At 61.9% G+C, this 26,120-nt stretch overlaps 2 protein-coding genes across 2 annotated transcripts in view; both read left to right on the top strand.

The window, feature by feature from the left end:
• The first annotated feature begins 593 nt into the window (after positions 1–593).
• PCNX3 (pecanex 3) lies at positions 594–22,765 on the top strand. The gene is made up of 35 exons (XM_007461995.1): positions 594–746; positions 1,116–1,303; positions 1,541–1,640; positions 1,764–1,803; positions 1,905–2,000; positions 2,225–3,352; positions 3,858–3,981; positions 4,064–4,242; positions 4,440–4,530; positions 4,938–5,073; positions 6,326–6,447; positions 7,251–7,404; positions 7,689–7,721; positions 7,998–8,169; positions 8,273–8,383; positions 8,736–8,827; positions 8,989–9,098; positions 9,279–9,384; positions 9,484–9,576; positions 9,764–9,914; positions 11,071–11,215; positions 11,565–11,742; positions 12,499–12,607; positions 12,769–12,898; positions 13,319–13,377; positions 13,478–13,693; positions 14,338–14,591; positions 18,214–18,444; positions 18,611–18,714; positions 19,023–19,170; positions 19,263–19,493; positions 19,568–19,842; positions 21,521–21,654; positions 21,742–22,040; positions 22,117–22,765. The coding sequence occupies exons 1-35, from the start codon at positions 594–596 to the stop codon at positions 22,309–22,311; spliced, it is 6,087 nt and encodes a 2,028-aa protein (XP_007462057.1). The 3' UTR covers positions 22,312–22,765.
• Positions 22,766–25,953: 3,188 nt separating this feature from the next.
• Positions 25,954–26,120, top strand: part of SIPA1 (signal-induced proliferation-associated 1) — a 9,116-nt gene continuing 8,949 nt past the window's right edge. Inside the window, exon 1 of the mRNA XM_007461994.1 lies at positions 25,954–26,107. Coding sequence (XP_007462056.1) covers positions 25,954–26,107 — 154 coding nt within the window. The remainder of the gene's footprint in view (positions 26,108–26,120) is intronic.

Raw genomic sequence — 26,120 nt, 5'->3', positions numbered from 1 at the left:
TTGCGCATTCAAGCCGCCAGGTTTTCCTTTTCCGGGTCCCAACTGGGCTCGTTGGGCGCATGCGCCACTGCAGGTTGGCGGCTCGCGGCTCCTTTTTCCGGCCTCCCCCTTGGGCCGGCTCCCGCAGAAGCGGGGCGAGCGCGGAGCCCAAAACGAGTGACCTGTGACCCCGGAAGTGGACCTCAGGGTACCAGGGCTTTCCCCGGGCCGGAACCGAGGGAGCCGTCGCCTGCACCCCCAGATCATCCACCCCACGCCCACCTCTGGATGCCGCCGACGGGTGCCCGGCCCGTGCCCTGCTCCTGCCTGCCGGCCCGGCCCTTGGGAGCAGATCTGGGCCGGGGGTGGGGGCCCGGACCCCGCCTCTGATGCGTCTCCACCCCCGCGCCTGGGTCTCGCACCGGTGACTGCCCGGGCCGGCCCCGCCCCCTGCTCGCACCCTAGCCCCCACCGACCTCTCTCCTCCGCTGGGGGAGGCCATGGCGTGAGCGCGAGGCCGGGCCCCGGGGCCCTCGGGCGCCACGCGGGGCATGGGCCGGGGGCCGCCCCCATGAGGGTCCCGGGAGGAGGGCGCGCGCAGCAGCGGCGGGGCCATGGGGTCGCAGGTATTGCAGATCCTGCGCCAGGGGGTGTGGGCTTCGCTCACCGGCGGTTGGTTCTTCGACCCGCACCAGAGCACCTTCTCCAACTGCTTCCACCTCTATGTCTGGATCTTCCTGCTCACCTTTCCCTTCTTGCTGTACATGGTGAGACGCTGCCGCCACCTGTAACTCCCGCCGGGAAAAGGGAGGGCAGATGTCACGGAGGGGTGCAACCTGGCAGGGATTCTGGGCTGTGGCTTGGGCACTAGGATGTAGGAAGAGGACTCAGTGCAGTTTGGAGTGTGTGGAGGAGAGGCCAAACTTTTCTGGCCTGGGTGACCTTGAGACCCTCACTTAGTTTCTCTCCAGTTAGAAAGAAGACAGGGCCCCCTGACAGGGCCTTCTTACGAGTTGTATGCAGGGGCGATGAAGTCCTGTTGTGAATTTGTGAATCCTAGCCTTGACTGTGGCGTTAGGTCCACCCCACGGGGGCAGGGCTGTGTGAAGAGGGACCTGACTTGCTGCCACCTCCAGGTCCTGCCCCCCAGCTTGATGGTGGCTGGTGTGTACTGCCTTGTGGTGGCTGTCATCTTCGCTGCCATCAAGACTGTGAACTATCGGCTGCATGCTATGTTCGACCAGGGCGAAATTGTGGAGAAGCGCAGCTCTACCATGGGGGAGCCAGAGGAAGAGCCTACCCAGGGGGACGGCAGTCTGCCCAGGTGGGGCAAGGCAGGGCCTGTGTTGGAAATGGAGGGTCCTTGGTGCCTGGGCCTGAGCACTGGAGGATGGAGAAGGGGCTTAGGGAACATTGGGTCCAAGAACGGTTGAACGTTCTATGGTCGGTCCTGGATTTATCAGGGGGATCTGTGCGGAGAGTAGAGTGATGGGGATGTTGGGATAAGTACTCTACGAAGAGAGAGGGTTAGCTGAAAGCTGCTGTTCTTTTCTACTGCTAGGGATCCTGGAGTGGAGATGACAGTATTTCGAAAAGTGAGTTCCACACCCCCCGTACGCTGTAGCTCTCAGCATTCCGTGTTTGGCTTCAACCAGGTCTCGGTGAGTGGTCCTGGCCCTCTCCCTTCCCCACTCCTCTCCTGAGAGCCTGTCCCAAACATGGGTATGTCCTGAGCCTACTTTTTGCCCTGTTTGCTCCTTCGTACTTTTTTTTCTATTGCTCAGGAGTTGCTGCCCCGGATGGAGGACTCTGGGCCCCTCAGAGGTAGGTGGCTGCTGTTCAGAGCTGAAGGTGGTGGTGTGGAGTAGGGGATGGCGCGTGGAGGCCTTGAGGTCCTGCTGACGCCTCTGGGGCTGTGGTTGCAGACATCAAGGAGCTTGTGCGGGAGCAGGGCAGCAACAACGTGATCATGACCTCTGCCGATCGAGAGATGCTGAAGCTAAGCTCACAGGAGAAGCTGAGTGAGTGGGCATGTTGGCAAGAGCCTGGGGAGAAGACTAGCTGTCTTGTCTTTGAGTCACCCCAACTTTTACTTCCCGGGGCTCTCTGTGTTCTCTCAGATTGGACCTCCTCAGTGTCCTGCCCCACTGGGTTCTCAGAAAGTGGGGCCATAGGACCCCCTCAGCCACCAGTCCCTTTTGTAGAATGCCATTCTGTCGTCTTGTATCTTCTTCTGTTCTGATAGTTGGAGACCTCCCCCAGACGCCTCCAGGGGCTGCCCCAGACCCATCTCTCCCCAGCACGGACTCTTCAGAACGTTCTCCCCTGGCTGGAGATGGCGCCCCCTGGAGTGGGAGCAGCGTGGCTGACACTCCCATGAGCCCCCTGCTGAAGGGGAGCCTCAGCCAGGAGCTGAGCAAGAGCTTCCTGACGCTGACCCGGCCCGACCGGGCCCTGGTGAGGACCAGCAGTCGACGGGAGCACCGCCGCGGAGCAAGCGGCTATCAGCCCCTGGACCGGCGGGGCTCGGGTGAGCCCACACCCCAGAAAGCCGGCTCCTCAGATTCCTGCTTCAGTGGCACTGACAGGGAAACGTTGAGCAGCTTCAAGAGTGAGAAGACCAACTCGACCCACCTGGACAGCCCCCCCGGTGGGCAAGCCCCCGAGGGCAGCGACACAGACCCACCCTCGGAGGCAGAGCTGCCCGCTTCACCAGATGCTGGGGTCCCGTCAGATGACACACTGCGTTCCTTTGACACAGTTGTGGGAGCAGGGACGCCTCCGGGCCCGGCTGAGCCGCTCCTGGTTGTACGGCCCAAGGACTTGGCCCTGCTGCGGCCTAGCAAACGGCGGCCACCTGTGAGAAGACACTCCCCCGCTGGCCGTGCCCCTCGGCGGCCGCTGCTGGAAGGTGGGGGCTTCTTCGAGGACGATGACACCAGCGAGGGCAGTGAACTGAGCCCGGCCTCCAGCCTCCGGTCCCAGCGCCGCTACAGCACCGACAGCTCCTCGTCCACTTCCTGCTATTCCCCTGAGAGTTCTCGGGGTGCGGCGGGGGGGCCCCGGAAACGACGGGCCCCCCACGGGGCTGAGGAGGGGACGGCTGTGCCTCCCAAGCGGCCCTATGGGACCCAGCGGACGCCTAGTACCGCCAGCGCCAAAACGCACGCCCGCGTGCTGAGCATGGACGGGGCAGGGGGTGATGGCCTGAGGGGCCCCCTGGCTGGCTCCAAGGCTGAGCTGGAGGTCCAGGCAGGGGTGGAGCTGGCAGCCGGTGAGCCCGCTGTGCTGCCCGCCGAGGCCCGCCGGGGACCTGCGGCCAACCAGCCTGGCTGGCGGGGGGAGCTGCAGGAGGATGGTGCTGTGGGGGGAGGTGAGTACCGGCTCCAGAGCTGGGGGGAGGCGAGCTCGGTAGGGACGTGGGTTTGGGTCGGGGGCAGCTGGAGTGGACCTGGTCAGCCTCTGTCTCAGGCAGCAGATGGACAAGGACGCAGCGACCTAGTGACGTTGGCTGCCAGGCGCCTCAGATAAGCAAGGCTGGAGTGGTGAGGAGACCGAGGCAGAGACCTCAGGCACCTGGCTCCAGGTCCTGCAGGTAGCACCTGGGCCTCTGCTCTTTGAGGACTCTGAGTAGCCACGCTTATCCTCCTGGGTCGCCAGTGGGGCAGAGCAGATCACTTCCTTGTTTCCACATGTGGAAACTGAGGCCCACGTGGTTAGGTGACCTGGCTGGGCCACAGAGGCGGGATACGGTTGGACTAGGCCTGACCTTTAGCTCCATCCATGCAGGGGCATCTCTCTCCCCCCCTCCCCCAACCCTCCCTCAGGCTCTGTCCAAGCCTCTGTCACTTATGCTCGGGGGGCCTCTCTCTGGTCAGCTGCCGAGGAGACTGGCAAGCGGGACCGCTCAAGCAGCGTGAGGCGGGCACAGGCCATCCGGAGGCGTCACAATGCCGGCAGCAACCCTACCCCCCCCGCCTCGCTCATGGGCTCGCCGCCCAGGTGAGCACCTGCCAGCTGCTTGGACGGGAGTGGGGGCCGGCTGGCTCTAAGGGGTGCTGACCATGAGCCGACCCCTCCTCAGCAGCCTTCAGGAAGCTCAGCGGGGCCGGGCTGCCTCCCATTCCCGGGCGCTGACGCTGCCCTCTGCCCTGCACTTCGCCTCCTCGCTGCTGCTCACTCGGGCCGGTGCCAGCGTGCACGAGGCCTGCACCTTCGACGACACCTCCGAGGGTGCCGTGCACTATTTCTATGACGAGAGCGGTGAGCCCCTCCCCCGGCCCCTCCCGCTGAGGGTCATGGTCCCAGCAGCTGTACTTGTGGTGCCCAGGGGCTGGGCTGCCATCCAGGGGAACCCAGCAGAGGGTTTTCCTCACTTGATGGCCCTGGTGCCCACGTGGGTTGGGCCTCGGTGCTCCTGTCCCTGACAGGCTGCCTTGTGTCCCACGCTTGTGCCCCAGGTGTGCGGCGTTCCTACACCTTTGGCCTGGCTGGAGGCGGCTACGAGAACCCTGTAGGGCAGCAGGGGGAGCAGGCAGCCAATGGTGCCTGGTGAGTCTCCAAGCTTGGGCTCTCCTGACCCAGCAGCCGATGGGCTGCCATTTCTGGGGAGTTTTCTGTCTTCCTTCTTTGGCCTGGGCAGGGGCAGCTCAGACCTCTAGGAGGAGAGGACGGTGGGCGGCGGCGAAGGGCGCGGAGCGGTGAAGGGCGGACCTGCAGGGATCCCGTAGGTCTCTGGCTCCACAACACTTCCAAGCAGGAGGCTTCTAGGGCCTTCCAGGAGGCCCAGGACCTGGGAGGGAGGCACTTCTGCCACCTGACTTCTCTGGACACCCCTGTGATCCTGGGTATTGGAGCAACTCCCTTGGGCCCCCAGTCATGGCCTGGCCTTGGCCTCGACCCCATTCCGTTCCCAGCCTCACCCACAGCCCCGACCCTCACGGCTGCTGTTCCCACAGGGACCGCCACTCACATTCCTCCAGCTTCCACTCGGCTGATGTCCCAGAGGCGACAGGCGGCTTGAACCTGCTACAGCCGCGGCCTGTGGTCCTGCAGGGCATGCAGGTGCGCCGAGTGCCCCTGGAGATCCCAGAGGTGAGGAGCCAGCGTCGGGGAAGGAGCTGCAGGGGGCGGGGTGCAGACCACCAGGCATTCACCCAGGCACCAGGAGGGACAGGTCACCCTGAGTGAGGGGCCCTGAGGTAGCTGTCTTGACCTTTGATGGCCAGCACAGGGTGCACAGATCCTGGACCTGAATGGCTCAAGGAGTCGCTTATTTATTTACTCGTTCAGTGAACGTGTCTGGAATAGTTTTGTTTGCCCTGGAGGGGCCCACAGTTAGTGGGGATGGTGGGTGTTAGCAGTGGCACTTGCAGAAGGGGCAGTTGAGCTTGCCTGGTGGTGGCAGTGCTGCCTCCTGTGCTGGGCGCCTGACGTGGGGGGTCTTGAGGCATGCTGTTCGAGCTTGTCCGGCTCAGCAGAGCTAGTAAGAGCGCCACCTTTCGTTGCTGAAAGCATCCTGACGTGGGTAGTAACTGATGTGGTTGGCCAGGGAATAACAGAGGTACTAGGGATGTATGAAACACAGACTCAGAGCTAAACGACAGTCGTGAAAGTAGCACCCACACACCCAGGGCCACAGAGAGGCCACGGGCAGCGCCCAGAAGCCCCACGTGCTCCTTCCTGATGCGGTTATTCTCCTGACGGTCACGTGGGATAGCAGTGTTATCCTTCCACAGCCGAGCGTCTCCACCAGAGGCAGGGGCCGTGCTGCTGGGCTCTCCAGAGCCCAGCACAGGGACAGGCTCGTAGTTGTATCCCGTAAACACTTGAATTAAAGACACGAGAAGCCCAAAGAGGTTAAGTAGTTGGTCCAGGGCCTCGCAGCGCTGGCACTGGCACCCAGGCCCGTCCTCAGGGCCGGCGCTCCGTGTGCTCCAGGGTAGGGGGGTCTGAATGACCCTGAGGGCTCTGTCTGGGAGGAGGGTAGTGTTTGTGCTGACTCCTGAAGGATAAGGTGGATTTCTCTGAGCCCAGGAAGACGGGAGATGCTGCCTGAGTGGGGAAGACAGACGCAGGAGCTAGTAATCCTGGCGTCCAGCAGCCCTGGAAGCCCCCACGGCCACTGAGCCCCGTCCTGGGAAGCTGGAGGAAGGAGTAGGCCCTTGGATGGAGGGTCAGGGCAGGCCGCGGGGCTGCTACATGGTGGGGACTTTCTGTGTTGACCAGCCAGTGTGTGCTGGGGGGTGGCAGTGGACCACGGGGGCGGGGGGTGCGGGGCTGATGGCCGCGGCCATGGGGACCGCAGTTTGACCTGCTGGACCAGGACTCCCTGCACGAATCCCAGGAGCAGACACTGATGGAGGAGGCGCCGCCCCGGGCCCAGCACAGCTACAAGTACTGGCTTCTTCCCGGCCGCTGGACCTCTGTGCGCTACGAGCGGCTCGCCCTGCTGGCCCTGCTGGACCGGTGAGCACCCACCACCTCAGCCCCCAGTCCTTGATCGTCCCTGGCCCCTGGCCTTCCAGACTCTGAATGTGTGGAGGCTGTCATGGCAACGGAGAACCTAACTGCCGGGGTCGCTGAGGGAGCGTGGAGAGCTGGAGTCTGCAGTGGAATTTCTTTAGGTGCTTCTGGGTGCAGAGGGGAGGCCGAGTGGGTGGTGCTCTGGTCGCTGCTCTCCCAGAGCTTTGCTGGAGACGTTGTTCCTGTGCAGTGTGTTGTTTTTTATTTGCTTCTGGGTGAGTGTCAATTAAATTGAATCCTGTACCCTGAAAAAGCTAACGAACCATCTATCTTAGCTTTCCGTGTTTTCGGGAGGAAACTGAGGCCCAGAAAGTGAGAGAGATCAGATGATGTTTGTTGTCGGGGTGAATGATTTGGGCCTGGAACCTGTGTCCTGGCTTCCTGTGTTCTGGATTTCTCCCGGCGCTGTGACCGGTGTTCTGGGGGCATTGTCTGTGTGCGTCGCATAGCGAGTGGGAGCCGGAGATGGGCAGATGCCAGAGTGGTGGCACCTGAGGCCTCAGGGTCTAGAGGGGGCAAAGACTGGGATCGGGATGCAGGGTAGCAGTGGAGTGGCTTCCTGGAGCGGGTGCCACCTGGCCCTGGCCCTGAGAGGGCATAGCTTCACATACTCAGGATGACGGCTGGCGTGGACACCGGCCTGGACATGGGCCTTTGTGGCTGGCTCCTGTTTCCCCCATCCCCTAACCCCTTGCCCCACTAGCAGGTGAGGAGGTGGGTGTGCCCTGACCCTGCTGTCTCTCCAGGACACGGGGGCTGGTGGAGAACATTCTCGGTGTCGGCCTGAGCAGCCTCGTCGCCTTCCTGGGCTACCTGCTGCTGCTCAAGGGCTTCTTCACTGACATCTGGGTCTTCCAGTTCTGCCTGGTCATCGCCTCCTGCCAGTACTCCCTGCTGAAGGTCAGACCTGGCTTCCTGGGTCTCTTCCCTCCCATCTCTTCCCAGGTGCACCCCGCTTCCCAGGACCCCTCTTGAGCGGGTTGAGCTCGAAAGCAGTTAAGATGCTTCAGATCCCCTGTAGCCACCCCTCATCCTACAAATGAGAGAACAGAAGCTCAGGACAGTTCAGGGGCCTGCCCTGGTCATTCATAAGGGCCCAGAAGTGGAATCGAACAGATCCTGGGGCCTCTGACCCTCCCGTGGGCGCTGGCTCTCATCACCAGTGTAGCTCTTATCTCTTCCAGAGCGTCCAGCCTGATGCAGCATCCCCCATGCACGTGAGTACCAGCAGAGCAGCACCTTTCCCCGCGAGGCTCAGGCCTGGGCCCTGGGCGGGACTGAGACCAGGTAGGGAGGGGGTCGGGTGGGGGAGAGGCAGGGCTCCCTCAACCACCCCCATCACGCCTAGCTCCTTGGTCCTTCTGCCCCCAGCCTGCCAAGCTTTCTATCTTGGACCCAGGGCCAGGCACGGGACACGTGAGCGTGTGTGTGTGCACGTACAAGTAGGGTGTTCAGTAGGGGAGGCCTGGCTCCTCACAGGCCCCCCTCCCCAGGGCCACAACTGGGTGATCGCATACAGCCGGCCTGTCTACTTCTGTATCTGCTGTCTGCTCATCTGGCTGCTGGACGCCCTGGGCTCAGCTCAGCCTTTCCCGCCCGTCTCCCTCTACGGCCTCACGCTCTTCTCCGCCTCCTTCTTCTTCTGCGCCCGTGATGTAGCCACTGGTAAGGCCGGGCAGGGTTGGGGTTGCCCAGGGAGCGAGGCCCCAAGGGTGGGCCGAGGGGCAGCCTGCAGGCTGACCGGGCCTCCGCTTCCCCTCCCCGCCAGTGTTCACCTTGTGCTTCCCGTTCGTCTTCCTCCTGGGCCTCCTGCCCCAGGTGAACACCTGTCTCATGTACCTGCTGGAACAGATAGATATGCACGGCTTTGGGGGCACAGGTATGGGGCCCACGGGTGGCTCGGGGGTGTGGAGGCAGTGCGGGGCCCAGGAGGGGCTATGGATTATGGCTGCGGCTCTGGCTGTTCACTGAGCCTTCTCCCGCGGCTACATGGTGGATTCTGAGAGCCCATCTCTTCCACTCCCCTCCCTTCCCCTCCTGTCTCCTCCGCAGGCAAGTGGTTTAAACCCAAGAATGCCAGGGGTTCCGAAGGCCTCTCCGGGCCGGGGGGGAGCAGAGAACAGTGGGCTGGGGACGGGGTCTGGGGGAGTTGAGGGGCAGCGGGGGGTGGTGGGGTGGGCAGCCGGCAGGTGGGAGCTGGGCTTTACTAAAGGCTGTCGCTCACCTCGCAGCCGCCACCAGCCCACTCACTGCGGTCTTCAGCCTCTCGCGCAGCTTGCTGGCTGCTGCCCTGCTCTACGGCTTCTGCCTCGGAGCCATCAAGGTAGGGATGACCTGTCGGTGACGGGCACACTGAAGCCCACGGGGTTGTTGGGACAGGGCTGTGAATTGGGCTCAGCAGTGGCTTCTCCCACGGTTGGGGGACCGCCCCCCGCCACCATGCTTATCCTCATCCCCTCTGACCAGCATGGGTTCTCTCCCCAGACTCCTTGGCCAGAACAGCACGTCCCCGTCCTTTTCTCTGTCTTCTGTGGCCTCCTGGTGGCGCTGTCCTACCACCTAAGCCGGCAGAGCAGTGACCCCACCGTGCTCTGGTGGGTGCCCGCATGTACCTGTCTGTGTGCGCACGTGTATACGTGTTTGCGTGTGTCTGTGCGTGTGTGTCTGTGCATGTGCCTGTCACCACCTGACATGGCAGGGGTTGGGGGCGGTATCTGTGAGAGGAGGGGCAGCCTCCCCAGACCCAGGCCCCTGATTCTTCTCATGCCCCCCAGGTCTCTGATCCGGAGCAGGCTGTTCCCTGAGCTGGAGGAGCGGAGCTTGGAGACGGCCCGCGCCGAGCCCCCAGACCCACTGCCAGACAAGATGCGTCAGTCAGTGGTGAGGACCGGCAGTGTAAGGGTCTAGTCTTGGGGTGCGGGGGTGTGGTCAGCCACTGGGTGGCGGGGACACCCAAGCTGGTGTTTCCTGACCCTGCAGCGCGAGGTCCTGCACTCTGACCTGGTGATGTGTGTGGTGATTGCTGTGCTCACCTTTGCCATCAGCGCCAGCACCGTCTTCATTGCCCTGAAGGTTCGTGTGGCGCAGGCCACCCCTCCCCCTCCCCCCACCTCAGTTTCCGCCAGAGCCCGATTGCCCTGAGGGCTTGGGCAGCCATGGCCTCACGTCCTTCTCTGCCCCTGGCTGACCTGTACCAGGTGGCTCCGTGGCCCTGTGGCCTGTTTCCCTTGGCTGAGCCTCCCGCCTCTCCCTCTTGCAGTCCGTGCTGGGTTTTGTGTTGTACGCGCTGGCTGGGGCCGTGGGCTTCTTCACCCATTACCTGCTGCCGCAACTCCGCAAACAGCTGCCCTGGTTCTGCCTGTCGCAGCCGGTGCTGAAGCCGCTGGAGTACAGCCAGTATGAAGTGCGCGGTGAGTGCCCCCCGCCCCGGGCTGGGACCCCTCCACGCCTCCTGCCCTGATTTCCAAGCGGACCTGCAGCCTGATGGGAGCACAGGCCTCGCAGCTCAGAGTGCCAGCAGGGGGCAGCCTCTGCCCACACCTCTCTGTCAGCTCTGGCACTGGCCCTGCGGCCCCTTCACTGCCCTCTGTACCCACTCCTGCGCCCGCTTCAGCCCATGCCTCGCTTTCACCCTGCCTGCTTTGCCCTTTTCCTACCTGCCTCGCAGTCTCTGAGGATATGGGAAAGTAGAACTCCAGGACCTTAAAGGGACACGTTGTCGAGAACTATAAGCTGGCTACCAACGAACTACGTCAGCCTGGCCTGCATTTTTACTTGGATTCTGCAACACAAACACCCCTGAGCCTATATTTAAACACCTGGATTTGTTTACTCTTTTCTTTTTTTCTTTAATACTTATTTGTTTATTATTTTGGCTGCTCCGGGTCTTAGTTGCGGCGCACGGGATCGTCATTGCGGCTTGTGGGATCTTTAGTTGCAGCGTGCAGACTCTTAGTTGCGGCATGCATGTGGGATCTAGTTACCCGACCAGGGATCAAACCTGGGCCCCCTGCATTGGGAGCGCGGAGTCTTACCCACTGGACCGACAGGGAAGGCCGTAAACATCTGGATTTGTTATGCGAAGGTCCACATGTCTTTGTTTTCATAGACAATGAAGGATTTTGCCCACTGGGCCAGCATCTCCATGTGGCTGCAGTCAGCTCGAGCCAAGTGGCAGGGGCCCCTTCAGAAGGGCCCTGAGGCTGAGGATCACTGTGTACTTGGGCCTCACCCTGCCCGCCCTGGCTCCGGTGGGCACCTGGGGTGTCGTCATCAGCCTTTATTGCACAGACAGCCGACTGGGCAGAGCACCTGCCCTAAGCCCCCAACACACCCGACCTGGGCCTCATCGGCCTCATTGCCCTCATCTGGGCTGCCAGAGATCAATCCCCTGCCCCGCAACCGCTCAGAGTCTCTAGGGACCCAGAATGCCACATCCCCACGTCCTGGGGTTTGCCGTCTGTCCAGGTTCCCTTGGAGAGCACACCTGTCCTGCCCCGTGGTCGGAGGGGAATGCGGAGGACCCGGTGCCAGACAGCAGTCCCACTTTTCCACCTTTTGTTGCAGGTGCCGCCCAGGTGATGTGGTTTGAGAAGCTGTACGCCGGCCTGCAGTGCGTGGAGAAATACCTCATCTACCCTGCTGTGGCGCTCAACGCCCTCACGGTGGACGCCCACACGGTCGTCAGCCACCCGGACAAGTTCTGTCTCTAGTGAGGACCGCCAGCCCCCTGCCATCCCACCGTCTACATCTCCATGTGACACGGGGAAACTGAGGCCCGGAGAGGGAAGGACACCTGCCTCAGTTGCCCAGCAAGTTTAAGTAGGCCCCCAGCTCCTGACACCCTTTCCGGTGAAGCGGCTGCCTCTTCAAGAGCAGATGTGTCTCTTCAGTGTGTCTGAAGGGGGTGACCTCCTTAGAGAGCAGAGACGAAGAGTCACTGGCCCAGAAGAGCAGGGGCCTGCCCAGCAGAGCCCAGGCCAGGGCCAGCAAGGGATGGGCACCCATACCCACTGTGCCGAGTCTCCGCCCAGTGCCTAACGCCCACCCCTTGCCCACAGCTGCCGGGCGCTGCTGATGACCGTAGCTGGGCTGAAGCTGCTGCGCTCGGCTTTCTGCTGCCCACCCCAGCAGTACCTGACCTTGGCCTTCACCGTCCTGCTGTTCCACTTCGACTACCCGCGCCTCTCCCAGGGCTTCCTGCTCGACTACTTTCTCATGTCCCTGCTCTGCAGCAAGGTGAGACTGTGCAGCAAGACTCCAGGCTGCGCGGCGGGAGCAGGCCTCTCGTGCCTTGGCGCAGGAGACCTTCCCCAGTCCACGTTAGCCACACTGGGGGCCTTCGCAGCGGCTCCTGGCGGGGCAGCGAGCATGCTGAGGTTTAAAGCGTGTAAGTGATTTGCCTCAGGTCTCCTGGAGAATTGGTGGTCAGCTGGGATTTGAAAAGGACCGTTCCCCGGCTCTGTGCTGGAGTCTGCAGTGGTGCCTGCAGGGCGACCCCAGCGCAGGCCTGAGCTTTCAGCTCACTCGTGTGGGCATTCTAGTCTGGTTTCTGACCTGGCCCAGGATAGTGGCGATCCAGACTGTGTCCCCCTCTGAGAGCAGGGCCTGTGACTGTCTCTTAACTCTTGGTACCACAGTTGAGGCCCAGCCTCATCGCTGAGAGTGGCGTGGTCTGAGCAAGTCATTTAACTGCTCTACCTTCTCGAACCTCGGTTTTCCCATCTGAGAAATGGGACAGCAGTAGGAGGCTCCCGGAGTGGTTCTACGAATTAAATGGCTAACGCCCCCTTGGTTGCTTTGTCTGGAGCTGCTGATGGTATCGGGGCCTTCGAGGCAGGTCCAGAGTGTAAGAGCTGGGAGTGATCTTGAGCTTGACTCCCATGTAGGCAGCAAGTGGCGTAGCCCCAAGGCTCTGAGTGGGTACTTGGTGGACCCCCTCCTCTCTGTGAGTGATCTGCGTATCTTTTACCTTCCCCCCTTCCAACCCTGCAGCTGTGGGACCTGCTGTACAAGCTGCGTTTTGTGCTGACCTACATCGCGCCCTGGCAGATCACGTGGGGCTCGGCTTTCCACGCTTTTGCCCAGCCATTCGCCGTGCCACGTACCCAGCCTGCCGCCTGCTGCCTGGGCGCGGGTGTGCAGGGAGGACCGTGGCCTGGATGGGGCTGGGGGCCGCCAGGCGGGTTGGCACGGGGGTGGGGGGCTAGTGAGGGAGGCCGGGGAGGGTCCTGCGTGCCTGCCGCCTCCTTGACTCGTGCCCAGACTCGGCCATGCTGTTCGTTCAGGCCCTGCTCTCCGCGCTCTTCTCCACGCCGCTCAACCCCCTGCTGGGTAGCGCCGTCTTCATCATGTCCTACGCGCGGCCCCTCAAGTTCTGGGAGCGCGACTACAAGTGAGTCTTGTGGGACACAGAAGCAAGTGCCGGGGGCGTCCCTGAGAGGGACTTGGCAGAGGAGCGGGATGGCTGCACCGGGGGGCAGGTTGCTGGGAGACGGGAAGGAGTTTGGAGCCCAGGCTGGGTGGGGTGCTGTGGGCTTCGGTGAGGTGGCTGACCCAAATGAGGCAAAACTCGAGCCAGGCCGAGGCCTCGGGCTCACACCCTGGGCTTCCTGGCTGTGTGGTCCCGGGTGAGTCCCCTCATGTCCCTGAGCCTCAGCCTCCCCCACTGTCACAGGGCTGTCGTGGCGTCTGCCTCAGAGTGCAGGGGTGCGGGTTCGGAGGGGAGGTGCTTGGGGCTGGCGGGAGCAGTCGTCTGAGCCCTGGGCAGCCTCGCCCTCTTGGCCACCTGTGTTGTCGCCCTCTCTCTGAACAGCACTAAACGTGTGGATCATTCCAACACCCGCCTGGTCACACAGCTGGACCGGAACCCTGGTGTGTACCCGGCCAATCGGGGCTTTAGGGCGGGGCCTTCCTGGAGGGAGCCTCGCTCACGTGTCACGTTGTCCATCTGTCCGTCCGTCCTGGGTTCCAGGAGCTGATGACAACAACCTCAACTCGATCTTCTATGAGCACTTGACTCGCTCGCTGCAGCACACGCTGTGCGGGGACCTGGTGCTGGGCCGCTGGGGCAACTACGGCCCCGGCGACTGCTTTGTTCTGGCCTCCGACTACCTCAACGCCCTGGTGCACCTCATCGAGGTCGGCAATGGCCTCGTCACCTTCCAGCTGCGTGGCCTCGAGTTCCGGGGTGAGTCGCGGGGCCGAGTTTGACAGTGTGTCGGGGCTGGACTCTAGCGCTGCTCTGCTCCAGTTTGCTGGGGCCCTTGAGCAAGGGGCTCTCCCCGCCGGGCCTGGGTTTCCTAGTCCAAGCGGTGAGGCGGCAGGCTGTCTCCAGCCCAGCCCCGTCCCTGCCCTGACTGCGGCAGGTCTGTAGCGACCAGGCTGCTCTGATGAAAGCTCGGACCTGGAGCTTCCGCTGGCCTGCTCTGCGGTCTCAGGCCAAGACCAGGTGGGGGGCCACACGTAAGCCCTGTTGAGTGAGCCGGCTCCTTGCCCTCAGGAAGCTGTGCCTGGCAGATGCCAGCTTCAGAGGGGCTCACAAATGCACAGGGGCTCTAGGCACAGCTCGGGAGCAACACGAGCCTGAGCTTCAGTCTTTGCGTCTACAGATGAGGGACCAGACCCCGTCCCCTCCCCCCAACCCTCAACGCCCCAGTTCCACCCCATCGCGGCCACTGGGAGTCAGGAGGAGAAAGGGGCTTGTTTGTTAATTGGTTCACTTAATAATGGTTACTCGCGTCGCATCTCTGGGAGGTGCCCGGGCGCTGTCTGGGGTGGAGGTAGGCTGGGGTGTCCCTGTGGCCCCCTGGCTGGAGCCCCCCTTCCCCGCAGGTACGTACTGCCAGCAGCGTGAGGTGGAGGCCATCACAGAGGGCGTGGAGGAGGATGAGGGCTGCTGCTGCTGCGAGCCTGGCCACCTGCCGAGGGTCCTGTCCTTCAACGCCGCCTTCGGGCAGCGCTGGCTGGCCTGGGAAGTGACGGCCAGCAAGTATGTGCTGGAGGGCTACAGCATCAGCGACAACAACGCTGCCTCCATGCTGCAGGTCTTCGACCTCCGCAAGATCCTCATCACCTACTACGTCAGGGTATGAGGGGCAGGTGGCTGCGGGGCAGGGGTCCCCGCCAGTGAGTGCTCACTGGCCAGGAGCATCCCGAAGGCCATCCTCTGGATCCTTGGGGGCCTGTTTTGCCCAAGGGAAGCAGAGGCCTCAGAGAGTTTAATCAGCCTCACTGTTGGACAGTGGGCCTCAGAGGCCCAAGAGTCACTGTTGGACACTGGGCCTCAGAGGCCCATGTGACTCTCTGACGGTGGGGAGCCTGGGGTGGCGGGCCCCCTGTCACCCTCCTCCAGGAGGCTCACGTGGGGTGGTGAGTCCTGGGGGCCGGTGGGCAGCACGTGCACAGATCCTCTCTCTGGGCTTTGGTCCTGGGAGGGGCATTGCTGATGCCAGCCTTCTAGACCACCAGCCCCGCCCCACGCCCCCCCCAGTACAGAGTGACGATAATAGTAACAGTGGTGGCAGGAACGACAGCCTTAGGAGCAGCTGCCAAGCAGCGGTGCTCACTGAGGGCTGGGCTCTGCCAGGCACCTCTCCTGAGCTGGGTGAAGCCCGCCACACCCTCCAGGAGAGGTCCTGCTGCCTCAGATGTGGACAGTGACTTGCCTGAGGCCCTAGAATCAGGAGAAAGTGCCAGAGCTAGGCTCAGCCCAGGCCTGGTCCTCCCTGTCTCAGCCTGGGCACGCCAAGCCAGGCCTGAGGGTCTCGAGGCCTATGGTGACGTGGCAGGGGGTTGGTGAGGCACGGTGTGGGGTCCGAAGGGAGCCGTGGATTGGATTCTGGGAAGCTTAAGGTATTGCCTTCTTTGCTGTGCCTGTCAACCCCCTTGAGAAGTGGGGATTCTCGCGGTTCTGTGAGGTGGCAGGGATGATGAGGGCGCTACAGGAGTGGTGTGAGTAGGGGCTCACAGGTCCCCTCACGCTCTCTTAGCATCTGCCCTGGGTCTTGTCGTGGGCCCAGAAGGGGTGGCCTGTTGGAGTCCAGGTGAGCCTGCCCACCTGAGGTTCTCTCTAGGGCAGTCCTGTGCATCCCCTAGCTGTCCTTCACTGCCAGTGGGCACCCCATCTGTGTCGCTTGTCAGAGAAACTGCACTTTCTCTGCTGTGGATGTTTCCACCCGTCCACTCCTAGGGAAGGGCTGGTGAGCCTGCCCCATACTTATCGTCACCAAGAAAGAGGCTGTGGTCCAGAAAAAGGCATTCCCAGCCACAGGTCACCCAGGGGTTACGGTCCCGTCCACCTTCCTCTCCCCATCTCCTGAGGGGTGCTTCTGCCCAGGTCTTCCCACTTCCTCCCTCTCGGCCAGCGTAGGCTTCTTGTGGCGGTGCATCAGACCCCAGCCAGGCCCCCGGCTAGCAGGCTGAGATGAGCGCCGCCCCTGTCCAGCTTCTTGAGGGGAAGCCGACTTGCCGCAGCTGCCTCAAAGGCTGGGCAGAATCACGGCCGTGTGGAGGCGTCTGGAGGACCCAGGGAAGGCTCTGCCCAGGATGGAGTGTGGGCTGAAGTTTGGAAGGATGAATGGGGGCTGCTGAGGCGGGGCCTGGGGGGAGGCAGGTGTGCAGGGCAGCCCCACGGGCCTGGGGCAGTTCAGGGATGTGTCCCATCCAGCCCTGGGCTTGGCACACCAGACGGAGCCTTCCTGTGCAGATTTAGCCCCCCTTGGCACCTCCCACTCCTTGTCCTTCATGGAAGTCACTGAGTGCAGTTGCGTGAGAGATTCAGTGCAACTCTTGTGGCCACGGAGACACTGGCCCTCACGTCCACCTGCAGCCAAGCCTTGGGGTGCTCTTAGCATTTCCAAGCCCAGGCACATTCATTCTGCTGTTTGATTCTTTTTTTTTTTTTTTTTGCGGTACGTGGGCCTCTCACTGTTGTGGCCTCTCCCGTTGCGGAGCACAGGCTCCGGACACGCAGGCTTAGTGGCCATGGCTCACAGGCCCAGCCGCTCCGCGGCATGTGGGATCTTCCCGGACCGGGGCACGAACCCGTGTCCCCTGCATCGGCAGGCAGACTCCCAACCACTGCGCCACCAGGGAAGCCCCTGTTTGATTCTTTTAGTAACTCTTGGAAGAGGCAAGGTCAGTGTAATAGGCCCCTTTCATAGTTGAGAAAACTGAGGCTCACAGACCCATCCTTGCAGTTAGGTGGGATGAAGGCAGAAAAGGTGCCGCAGTCGTGATGCTTATGAGGATTCAGTGAGCTGCCCCATGTGAAACACGGAGCAGAGCCACTGAGCTGCCAGCAAATGCTTGCAGGCGGGTGCTGTTACTCCTGAGAACCACTCTGAGGGCTGGGCCCCAGGTTTGCTGGTTCCGTAGAACACCATGTGGTTGTGCAACTTAATGGAGCACTTCTGTGTGCCAGGTCAGCTCCTCCCCCAGTCCCCAAAGTTTTTTTTTCTGGTTCTTCTTGGGGCCTGCAGAGATGCCCTCTGAGCAAGAAGGTCAGTCTGGAGCCAGTCTGCCTGGAGCCCAAGCTGCCTCACAGCCCTCCTGCCCCCATTCACCCCATTAGGCTCCTGGTGCCCCTTCCTCTTGGTAAGGGGGCACCCAGCCCTCCCCAGACTGCCCACTCACCTACCACAGCCGAGGCAATGCTGGGGCCAGGCTCCCAGCTACCAGGCAAGCTGCTATGTGCCGGGAACCGAACTGATGAGGCTCCACCTATAGCCATGGCCTCCAGGTTTCCCCACCATCACCACCCAGGGAGCTATCTGAGGCCCTTGGCTCTTCCTGGCTTGTACTGTGGCCATTTTGCCCAGGCTCTTAGCCTTTCCATGTCCTACCAGAGCCACCCTGCTGGACTCCCCTACTGCCTAGGTGCCCTCTGTTCATGGCCAGCTGCGCCAGCCTCCCCAGCTCTGGACTTCCCACCCTTTCCCCAGGCAGAAGCCCATCCCGTTGGCTCCATCCCAGGGCAGCACACAGAATCCCAGTAACCTCACTGGCTGCCAGCTGCCGGCCTCACACTGCCCATCCATGCTGGCTGTGTCAGCTGCCTACTTCCAAGAGCTCCTCTGCATTTGCCCAAACCCCTGCTTAGAAGCCAGCAGAATCTTTTAAAGGGTCCAGGAGCCCCGGACTTCGGGCACAGAGGCCGTGCCTCTGGCTTTTTTCTGAGGGGAAGCCCTGTGGCCGTCATACTTCAGCTGCCTCAAGGGGCCCAAGACCTAGGGACACTTAGGCCCCACTGGCCTGCAGGCAGCCCCACGACCTTAGTCTGACCTTCCGGGGCCTCTGAGGTCTGGATGCCACAGCATCGTGGTATTGCGGTGCTGGCCAGCTAACCCTGCCCTGCTGTGTAATTGCGGGCAAGTCTGTCATCTGTCTGGGCCTCAGTTCCCCTTACAAACAGGGCAGGAGGGAAGGGCAAGCGTCCGAGCACTTGCCACAGTGCACCACCCTCCAGGGGATGCTCCGTGAGGAGGGCTGCTTCCTGTCAGCTTTCCCCTTCCCCCTCCCTGGCCGAGAGAAGGGCAGCAGACTTGCCTGTGGGTCTTCAGGGAGCTGAGATGGGACACAGGATGGGCGTCCTGGGAAGCCGACTTCAGCTCAGTCTAAGGGAGAAGCCTCTTCACCCTGACGCTGTCTCCTCCAGTGGCCAGGGCAAGGGCGCTCCCCCCGTCACTGACCCCAGCCCTCTCCTCCCAGAGCATCATCTACTATGTGAGCCGCTCTCCAAAGCTGGAGGCCTGGCTGAGCCACGAGGGCATCGCGACAGCCCTGCGTCCTGTGCGGGCACCTGGCTATGCTGACTCAGACCCCACCTTCTCGCTGAGCGTGGATGAGGACTACGACCTTCGCCTCTCCGGCCTCTCGCTGCCCTCCTTCTGCGCTGTGCACCTGGAGTGGATCCAGTACTGCGCTTCCCGGCGCGGCCAGGTCCGGCCACCGCTACCCTGGGGCTGCCTTCTCCCCTCGGCCTCCCCCTTCCCCGTGCAGGTGCTTCTCACCCTCAGCCTCCCTTGGCCTGGGCCCCAGCCCCCACCCCAAGTTCCCTGTCCCAGGTCTGAGCTGGGCTCTGGGGACGGGGGTCCTTGTGCCGCAGCCTGTGGACCAGGATTGGAACTCGCCGCTGGTCACACTGTGTTTTGGCCTGTGTGTGCTGGGCCGCCGGGCCCTGGGGACAGCTTCGCACAGCATGTCGGCCAGGTGAGTGCCCGCAAGTCCAGCCGGGCCTGTTGCTCTCCCCTCCTCTACCTCCATGAAGAGCTCTGGGCCTCTGGCCTCAGCCCCCAGGGGCCGCATCAGTCCTCCCTTCAGTGGCTCTTTTACCCATTGTGACTTCGCCTGCTCCTCACCGCCCTGTGAGGAACATGGGCAGAGGTTGACCTTGTCAAGATGGCGAAACCAAGGCCCAGCATAAAGAGCCATCTCCGCACTGACCACTGCACATAGAGTCAGAGCTCAGGAAGCCAGGAGCCCCCTGTGCATTCACCTCCCCTCCTCCTCTTCCCCAGCCTGGAGCCCTTCCTCTACGGCCTGCACGCCCTGTTTAAGGGGGACTTCCGTATCACCTCCCCGCGTGACGAGTGGGTCTTTGCCGACATGGACCTGCTTCACCGCGTGGTGGCACCTGGGGTTCGCATGGCCCTCAAGCTTCACCAGGTAGGGAGAGGTGTGCCCAGGCAGGGTGGGTGGGGGCGAGGTCTCTGCCCAGGCCAGGGGCCGCTGGCCTCAGCCCTCCGTCCTCCCCGCAGGACCACTTCACGTCCCCAGATGAGTATGAGGAGCCGGCCGCTCTGTATGACGCCATCGCAGCCAACGAGGAGCGGCTGGTCATCTCACACGAAGGTGACCCGGCCTGGCGCAGCGCCATCCTCAGCAACACGCCCTCGCTCTTGGCGCTGCGGCACGTCTTGGACGACGCCTCCGACGAGTACAAGATCATCATGCTCAACCGGCGCCACCTCAGCTTCCGTGTCATCAAGGTGGGGACGGCCGCTCGCCCGACCCGGCCCCCTTCCTGGCGCGGCCTTCTGACCCCCGCGTGTGGCCTCCGCAGGTGAACCGCGAGTGCGTGCGCGGCCTGTGGGCTGGGCAGCAGCAGGAGCTGGTGTTCCTGCGCAACCGCAACCCCGAGCGAGGCAGCATCCAGAACGCCAAGCAGGCGCTTCGCAACATGATCAACTCCTCCTGCGACCAGCCGCTGGGCTACCCCATCTACGTGTCGCCCCTCACCACCTCGCTGGCCGGCAGCCATCCCCAGCTGCAGGCCTTGTGGGGCGGCCCCATCAGCCTGGGCGCCATCGCCCGCTGGCTTCTGCGCAGCTGGGAGAGGTGAGCTCCGACCCCCCGCCTCTAGCCCGCAAGGCCAGGGTCACGGGGCTGGAAGCCGGGGCTCGGAGAGAGGAAGCGGCTCTCTCCGGGGTCTGACTGAGGAAGTGCTGGAGCCAGGATTGAGCCCTGAGAGCTGACCCCTTCCCCGAGCTGACCCAACTGCACACCCCGCCCCCTCAGCCAGAGCTGAATGTGGCCTTTAGCCTGAAGCACCGTTGATTATGCTTCCTTTTTTTTTTTTTTTTAGAGAAGATCTTTAGAAACATTATAAACATTCAGCATCGAGTAGTAAAAAATGATTGGTAAGCATGCTCCAGGATTACAGAAAAGGATTCACTTTGTTAATAAATCATTTACTATAAAAGTACCTCTGGGGTGTATATTAAACAGCAGTTCTTCAAGGGTGGCCGCCAGACCAGCAGCAACAGCATCTCCAGGGGAGTTGTTGGGAAGGCCAGTTTCTGGGCTCCAGAGCAGACCGACTGCATCAGAAACAGGGGGAGCCCGGCCAACAATCTGTGTTTTAACATGAGCTCCAGGTGATGCTGATGCTCAAGTGTGAGAGCCAGCACCTCATGGAGGAATGGAAACAGAGGCCTGCAGGTGGTTAATGAGGCTAAATTGGCCAGAGGGAGAGCCACCGGCAAGCCTCTTGCTGGAGGCCGCTGCTCTGGAAAATGGGAAAAAGCCCTGAAGCCCCCATGGGAGGATTTTCGGAGTGAACTCAGAACAGCTTGTCTGTTGCTAGTGGTAGTAAATCAAAGCTGTAGAGAAATCTGAGCAATGATTCTGCTTCTGCTAGTGAGACAGCACAAGGACTCTTCCTGCTTTCAGAATACCTGCAGGAACCCTCTCCTTTTCCTCTGCATGCCTCCTTATTGGGGATGTAGCTGCAATTTATTATGTAGATTTCTTCAAATATCTCAGAATGTGTAGTCATATCCCAACATTGCCAAGAAGCTTTTTAAGTTAGACCCATCTGTTATGACTATCCAAGTATTTCCTTTTTTTTTTTTTTAAGATTTATTTATTATTTATTTTATTTGTCTTTGGCTGTGTTGGGTCTTAGTTGTGGCATGTGCGATCTTCGTTGAGGAATGCGGGATCTTTTGTTGCAGCGTGTGGGCTTCTCTCTAGTTGTGGCGAGCGGGTTTTCTTCTCTAGTTGTGGCGCGCAGGCTCTGGGGCCCATGGGCTCTGTAGTTGCGGCACTCGGGCTCTAGTTGAGGCGCGCGAGCTCAGTAGTTGTGGCACATGGGCTTAGTCACCCTGCGGCATGTGGGATCTTAGTTCCCTGACCAGGAATCGAACCCGTGTCCCCTGCATTGTAAGGTGGAATCTTTACTACTGGACCACCAGGGGAGTCCCCGATAAGCCCTCCCTTAAAAGCCCTGTAGGGACTTCCCTGGTGGTTCAGTGGTTAAGACTCCATGCTTCCGCTGCAGGCGGTGCGGGTTCGATCCCTGGTCAGGGAATTAAGAGCCCACATGCCACACGGTACGGCCTTAAGGGAAAAAAAAAAAAAAAAAGCCCTGTAAAGTAGATGGCAAAAACCTTTTAGAAATAGGACTCTGGGCTCTGACATGGTAGGTGACCTGTCTTGGGCTGGGAACTTGTGCTCGTGAGGTCTTTGCATCTCCCACCGCCTACCAACCTCTTGTCCGCCTCCCATCCCCCAGGCTTCATAAAGGCTGTGGTGCCGGCTGCAACAGCGGCGGGAACGTGGATGACTCGGACTGTGGTGGAGGCGGAGGCTTGACCTCCCTCAGCAATAACCCCCCCTTGGCACACCCCACACCTGAGAACACAGCAGGTGAGCAGGCAGGGCCGCGCTGACCCGCTGAGTGGAGAGGGCAGCCTAGCCGACTGAAGTCTCTGCCCTCTTATCTGTCTCCCACAGGCGGTGGTGACCAGCCTCTCCCACCAGGCCCTGCCTGGGGCCCGAGGCCCTCCCTGAGCGGCTCTGGTGATGGGCGCCCCCCGCCTCTGCTGCAGTGGCCACCCCCTCGGCTCCCTGGACCATCCCCCACTTCTCCTGCCCCCACTGAGGGTCCCAGGCCCTCAAGGCCCCCTGGCCCTGGCCTCCTTAGTTCTGAGGGTCCCAGTGGGAAGTGGAGCCTGGGGGGTCGGAAGGGGCTAGGGGGATCCGAGGGGGAGCCAGCCTCAGGGAGCCCTAAAGGAAGCACCCCCAAATCTCAGGTAAGGTTCTTATGGGAGGGTCGGGTCCTGGGCAGCTCAGGTCTGCTCTCCTACCAACCTATCTCCCCTCCCTCAGGCGCCCCTAGACCTCAGCCTCAGCCCGGACATCAGCACCGATGCCTCGCCCCCCAGAGCAGTGCAGGATATTCCGTGCTTGGACAGCAGTGCTCCTGAGAGTGGCACGCCCACTGGGGCCCTGGGCGACTGGCCTGCCCCTGCTGAAGAGCGTGAGAGCCCGGCTGCCCAGCCCCTGCTGGAGCATCAGTACTGAGTGGCCTGGTGCCCCCTGGGTCCCAGCCCAGGATTCAGAAACTTGGACCCCCAGCCTTTGGCCCTTTCTGCTGGACTACAGAACTGAGTGGCTTTGACTCCTACATGTGAACCCTGACCTCTGGCTGCCTTAGCCAGAGCACCAGAACTGAGTATCCTAGACCTCTGACCTTGGCCCCTGATCTCTCATCCTAATTCAGGGCCTGGGCTCCCCAAACTGAGGCAGGCAGCCTCCCAGCTGGGCCCTAAGAGCCAAACCCATGGGCTGGTCCTGCTTCAAGCCCATGGCCAGGACTGACTTGGCCCCTCGGCCTGCACTGCCTGCTGGGGTAGCCCCTTGGCCTTGGACTTGGGGCTGAAATGTGGGGAGGGGGGTTTCTTTTTCTTTTTATTCTTTTTTTTTTTTTTTTCGTGCTTCGGAGACACCAGAATTAATAACACTATTTTTGATTTTGGTTGGTAGTTTCTTCTTCCATCTGGGGGTGTTTGGGTGGAGGGTAGATGAGCACAGAGAGGGGGATGAAAGATGTGGGGCTGGGCTATGATGAAGATCAAGGTTAGACCAGGGTGGGGTTCAAGTAGGACTGGATCCTCTTCCTCACAAGCCTGTTGCCTTTTCTAGCCTTGATCTGAGGTTTGCAGTTGTTCCGTTTCTCACACCCAAGTGTTCAAAGACTTCTAGCTCCAGTGGCAGGTTCCTACAATTGTTAGCCTTGACCTTGGCCAAAGCCTTTCTCTGAACCTCAGTTTCTCCAGTTATAAATAAGAGATGATACCTGTCTAAGGTGTTTTAAGAATACACGAGAGCGTGTGTAGGGCAGGGCCCAGTGCTTCCGAGCAGAGTGCTTGTAAATAGCGGCACTTCCTGAGCACTTGCTCTGTTCCGGGATGGAGCTGAACACTAGTTGTCCCGGTCTAGCCCTCCCAGTTGGTTTGGAAGGCAGGTACATTTGTTCCGGTTTCTCAGCCAAGGACTGGAGGCCCTACTGGGCTGGGCCGGGCCTGTCGTGGGGCAGCCGTTCAGACTGCCCGCCGCCAGGCTTCCAGTCCCCGCCCGCTGCGCTTCCCGCCGACGGAGACTCCCGGGCCGGCCCCGCCCCATCCACTGCAGTTCCGCCCCCGGCATAGCCCCGCCCCCAGGCGGAGCCGGCGCCCGGAGCTGTAGCGGGAGAGCAGGCAGCTGGACCCCATCGCGGGAGGAGGCGGCCGAGGTACCGGCGGGAGAGGGGGGGAGCGGAGGCACCGCGGTCGGGCGGAACAGGGAAGAAAGTGGCCTGGCGTGGGCCCGGGTGGTGTGTGGGTGGGAGGGGGTCCTCGCCGCGTTCGCCGTCTGCACGCTCCCAACCTCCCGTTGGGCTCCAATCTCAAGTCAGCACGTCCAGTCCCCTGCCTCTGGACGGTGCTGCCCCCTACCTCCTTTGCGAGACGGCCTGGCCCGCCCGGTGTGCGGGTGAGCGGATGCGTTGCCTCCCGACTCCTCTCAGCGGCGCTGGTGACTGCCCTTCTGCCTGTCGGCTGTGTGCTCCCCCTATTCTGGGTCTCCCCTTCTCCCTGGGCGGCCTCCAACCCAGCCTTTGCACACCGCCCCCTGGTCCCGGGCCTGGCCTGGGAGGAAACATCTGTCGTGCCCCCTGGCAGCAGAAAAGGGGTCATGACCTCCAGATGTGCTGGGAAGCGTCCAGCACCTCCTCCTGGGGCAGCCAGGCCTTCCGGATCTGTGGGAGCGGGCCGGCCCCCTCCTCCCCAGTGACACAGGCTGTGAGGAATGTCCCGGCCTCAATGGACCCTGTGTGAAGCTGCCGGGTGGGGGGCAGAGCCCAAGAACATCCCCCAAGGCAGGCTAGAGCCCGGCACTGGGCCAGAGCAAGAGGCAGCCCATGGGCTGTGCACGCACAGATGCACAGAGCTCAACCCACACGGAGCAGGGGTCTGCGCAGACCCCCTCTCTCATGTCCCCTGTCACCCCCATCACACACACTTCACACACACCACAGCCGAGGCCCTGGAGCTTGGCACATGGAGCCAGGGCCTGCATCTGACACCACACACTTAACACAAGGCCAGCTTCGCTCGCTTCACCTTCCTTTCGGTCTTCCAGCAGTGTTGGCAGGGGACAGGGATGGTTAACCCCATTTTAGAGGTGAGAGAACAGAGACTTAGGATCAGTGTCACGAACTTGTCCTAGGAGAAACCAAGGGAGGAGGCACTCTGAGCCTTACTTGGTCCTGGAGCTTTAGCTGAGGGGTGCAGAGCCTCTGCCTCCATCCCCTCCTAGCCCAGCCCTACACAGTGTCACTGGATGATGCACAAAGACTCACCAGCAGGTGCCTGCACCCCTAGTGGGTCACCCACATCCCTGCCCCAGCCACCCACTCTATCCTGGGTTTACCTGAGGGTGACTCCCTCTCACGTTCTCATACCACCCTTTGCACCTGCCCCTGGTCTCGACACATTTTTCGCACTTAAGCAGGTCCCTGGGGCCTTGGGTGTCTCTTACATCCTGTGAGACCTCGAGCCTTAGCCCAACCCCCCACCTGCCCCACACCTACTCACACAGTGTTAGGAGTGGGGAGGTACAGCACTATTTAGGCCCTGGAGATTGGCAGACCCAGGTTCAAATCCTAGCTGATATGGAATTGCTTCAGTCAAGAGCATCCCCTTATCTGGACCTCAGTTTGTTTGTCATAGGGGGTTCAGACTCTCCTCTCAGCATCAGTGAGGCCAGGTAGGCAGAAGTGCCCATGGGTTCCAGTTCCAGCAAAGGGGCCTGGTCAGCATGACTCCCTCCCGTACCCCCAGGTATGGCTACAGAGGCCTGCAAGAGGGTGAGCCCAGGCCTGTCCTTCAGGTTAGGTTGACTTAGGTCCCATGACTGAGCTAATGTGATCCCAGCACCTTCCTCAGGATGTGGGGCCGGGCAGGGAGCTGGGCCCAGAGTTGGGGCCACTTCCTCTGCTGAAGGAAGTGCTCTTGCTGTTCCTGCTGCCCTGCCAGTGCCCCCTGGGAACCCCTGTGTCCTTGAGGTACTGAGGCCGTGAGGGCCAGGGCACTGAGACCCAGCCTCTGGGTGCTCAGCTCCTCTGGGATCCTGGAGGAAGTGGGAGGAGCAGGGAGGAAGGTCTCTGGGGACAGGACGTCCTCCCTTTGTCAAGTGGACAGGACCCAGACACCAGTAGCCCCATGGGTTTCCCGTCCGAGCGGAGACAAATCATCTGTCCGGTTGGGCCAGGTCGTGGTGGGGACTCTCACTCTGGGCCCAGACCAAAGCCAAGGTGTGTGAATGGGGACTGGGGAGCCCTGGCAGTCCCAGGGCCGCCCAGGCTCCAAGACCCTCAGGGCCAGGGCCCCGACAGCCCTGCCCAGCACTAAGCTGGAGGAGGGGGCTGGAAACCTCAGCCCCAGGCAGACGAGGAAGTGGCCAGGAAAGCGGAAGCGGCTTTGATGGTCGTGGAGGGGGCCGGAAGTCAACCCGCATGGTGGACCAGGCTGGGGGCCCGGGTTCCTGTTTTCTCCCCAGGCTCCTCTGAGCAGACCCCTCCTCCCTCAGGGCAGGAACCGGCCTGCCGGCTGGGCACCAACCACCCGTGCCTGCCAATGCGGCCCGGCACCCGGAGAGCCAAGTCCCCAGGTCCGAGGCACGCCCATGTGGGCCGGCGGCGTGGGGAGTCCTCGGCGGGGCCCGGCCCCTGCGCCCACCGATGACCTCTTCGCCCGCAAGCTGCGCCAGCCGGCGCGGCCCCCGCTGACGCCACACACCTTCGAGCCCAGGCCAGCCCACGGCCCGCTCCTGCGCAGCGGCAGCGATGCGGG

This window comes from Lipotes vexillifer, unplaced genomic scaffold (assembly GCF_000442215.2).
Source record: "Lipotes vexillifer unplaced genomic scaffold, Lipotes_vexillifer_v1.1 scaffold1129, whole genome shotgun sequence".
Classification (NCBI taxonomy): Eukaryota; Metazoa; Chordata; class Mammalia; order Artiodactyla; family Lipotidae; genus Lipotes; species Lipotes vexillifer.
Note: the sequence above shows the minus strand (reverse complement) of the source record. Positions and strands in the feature narration are given on the sequence as shown.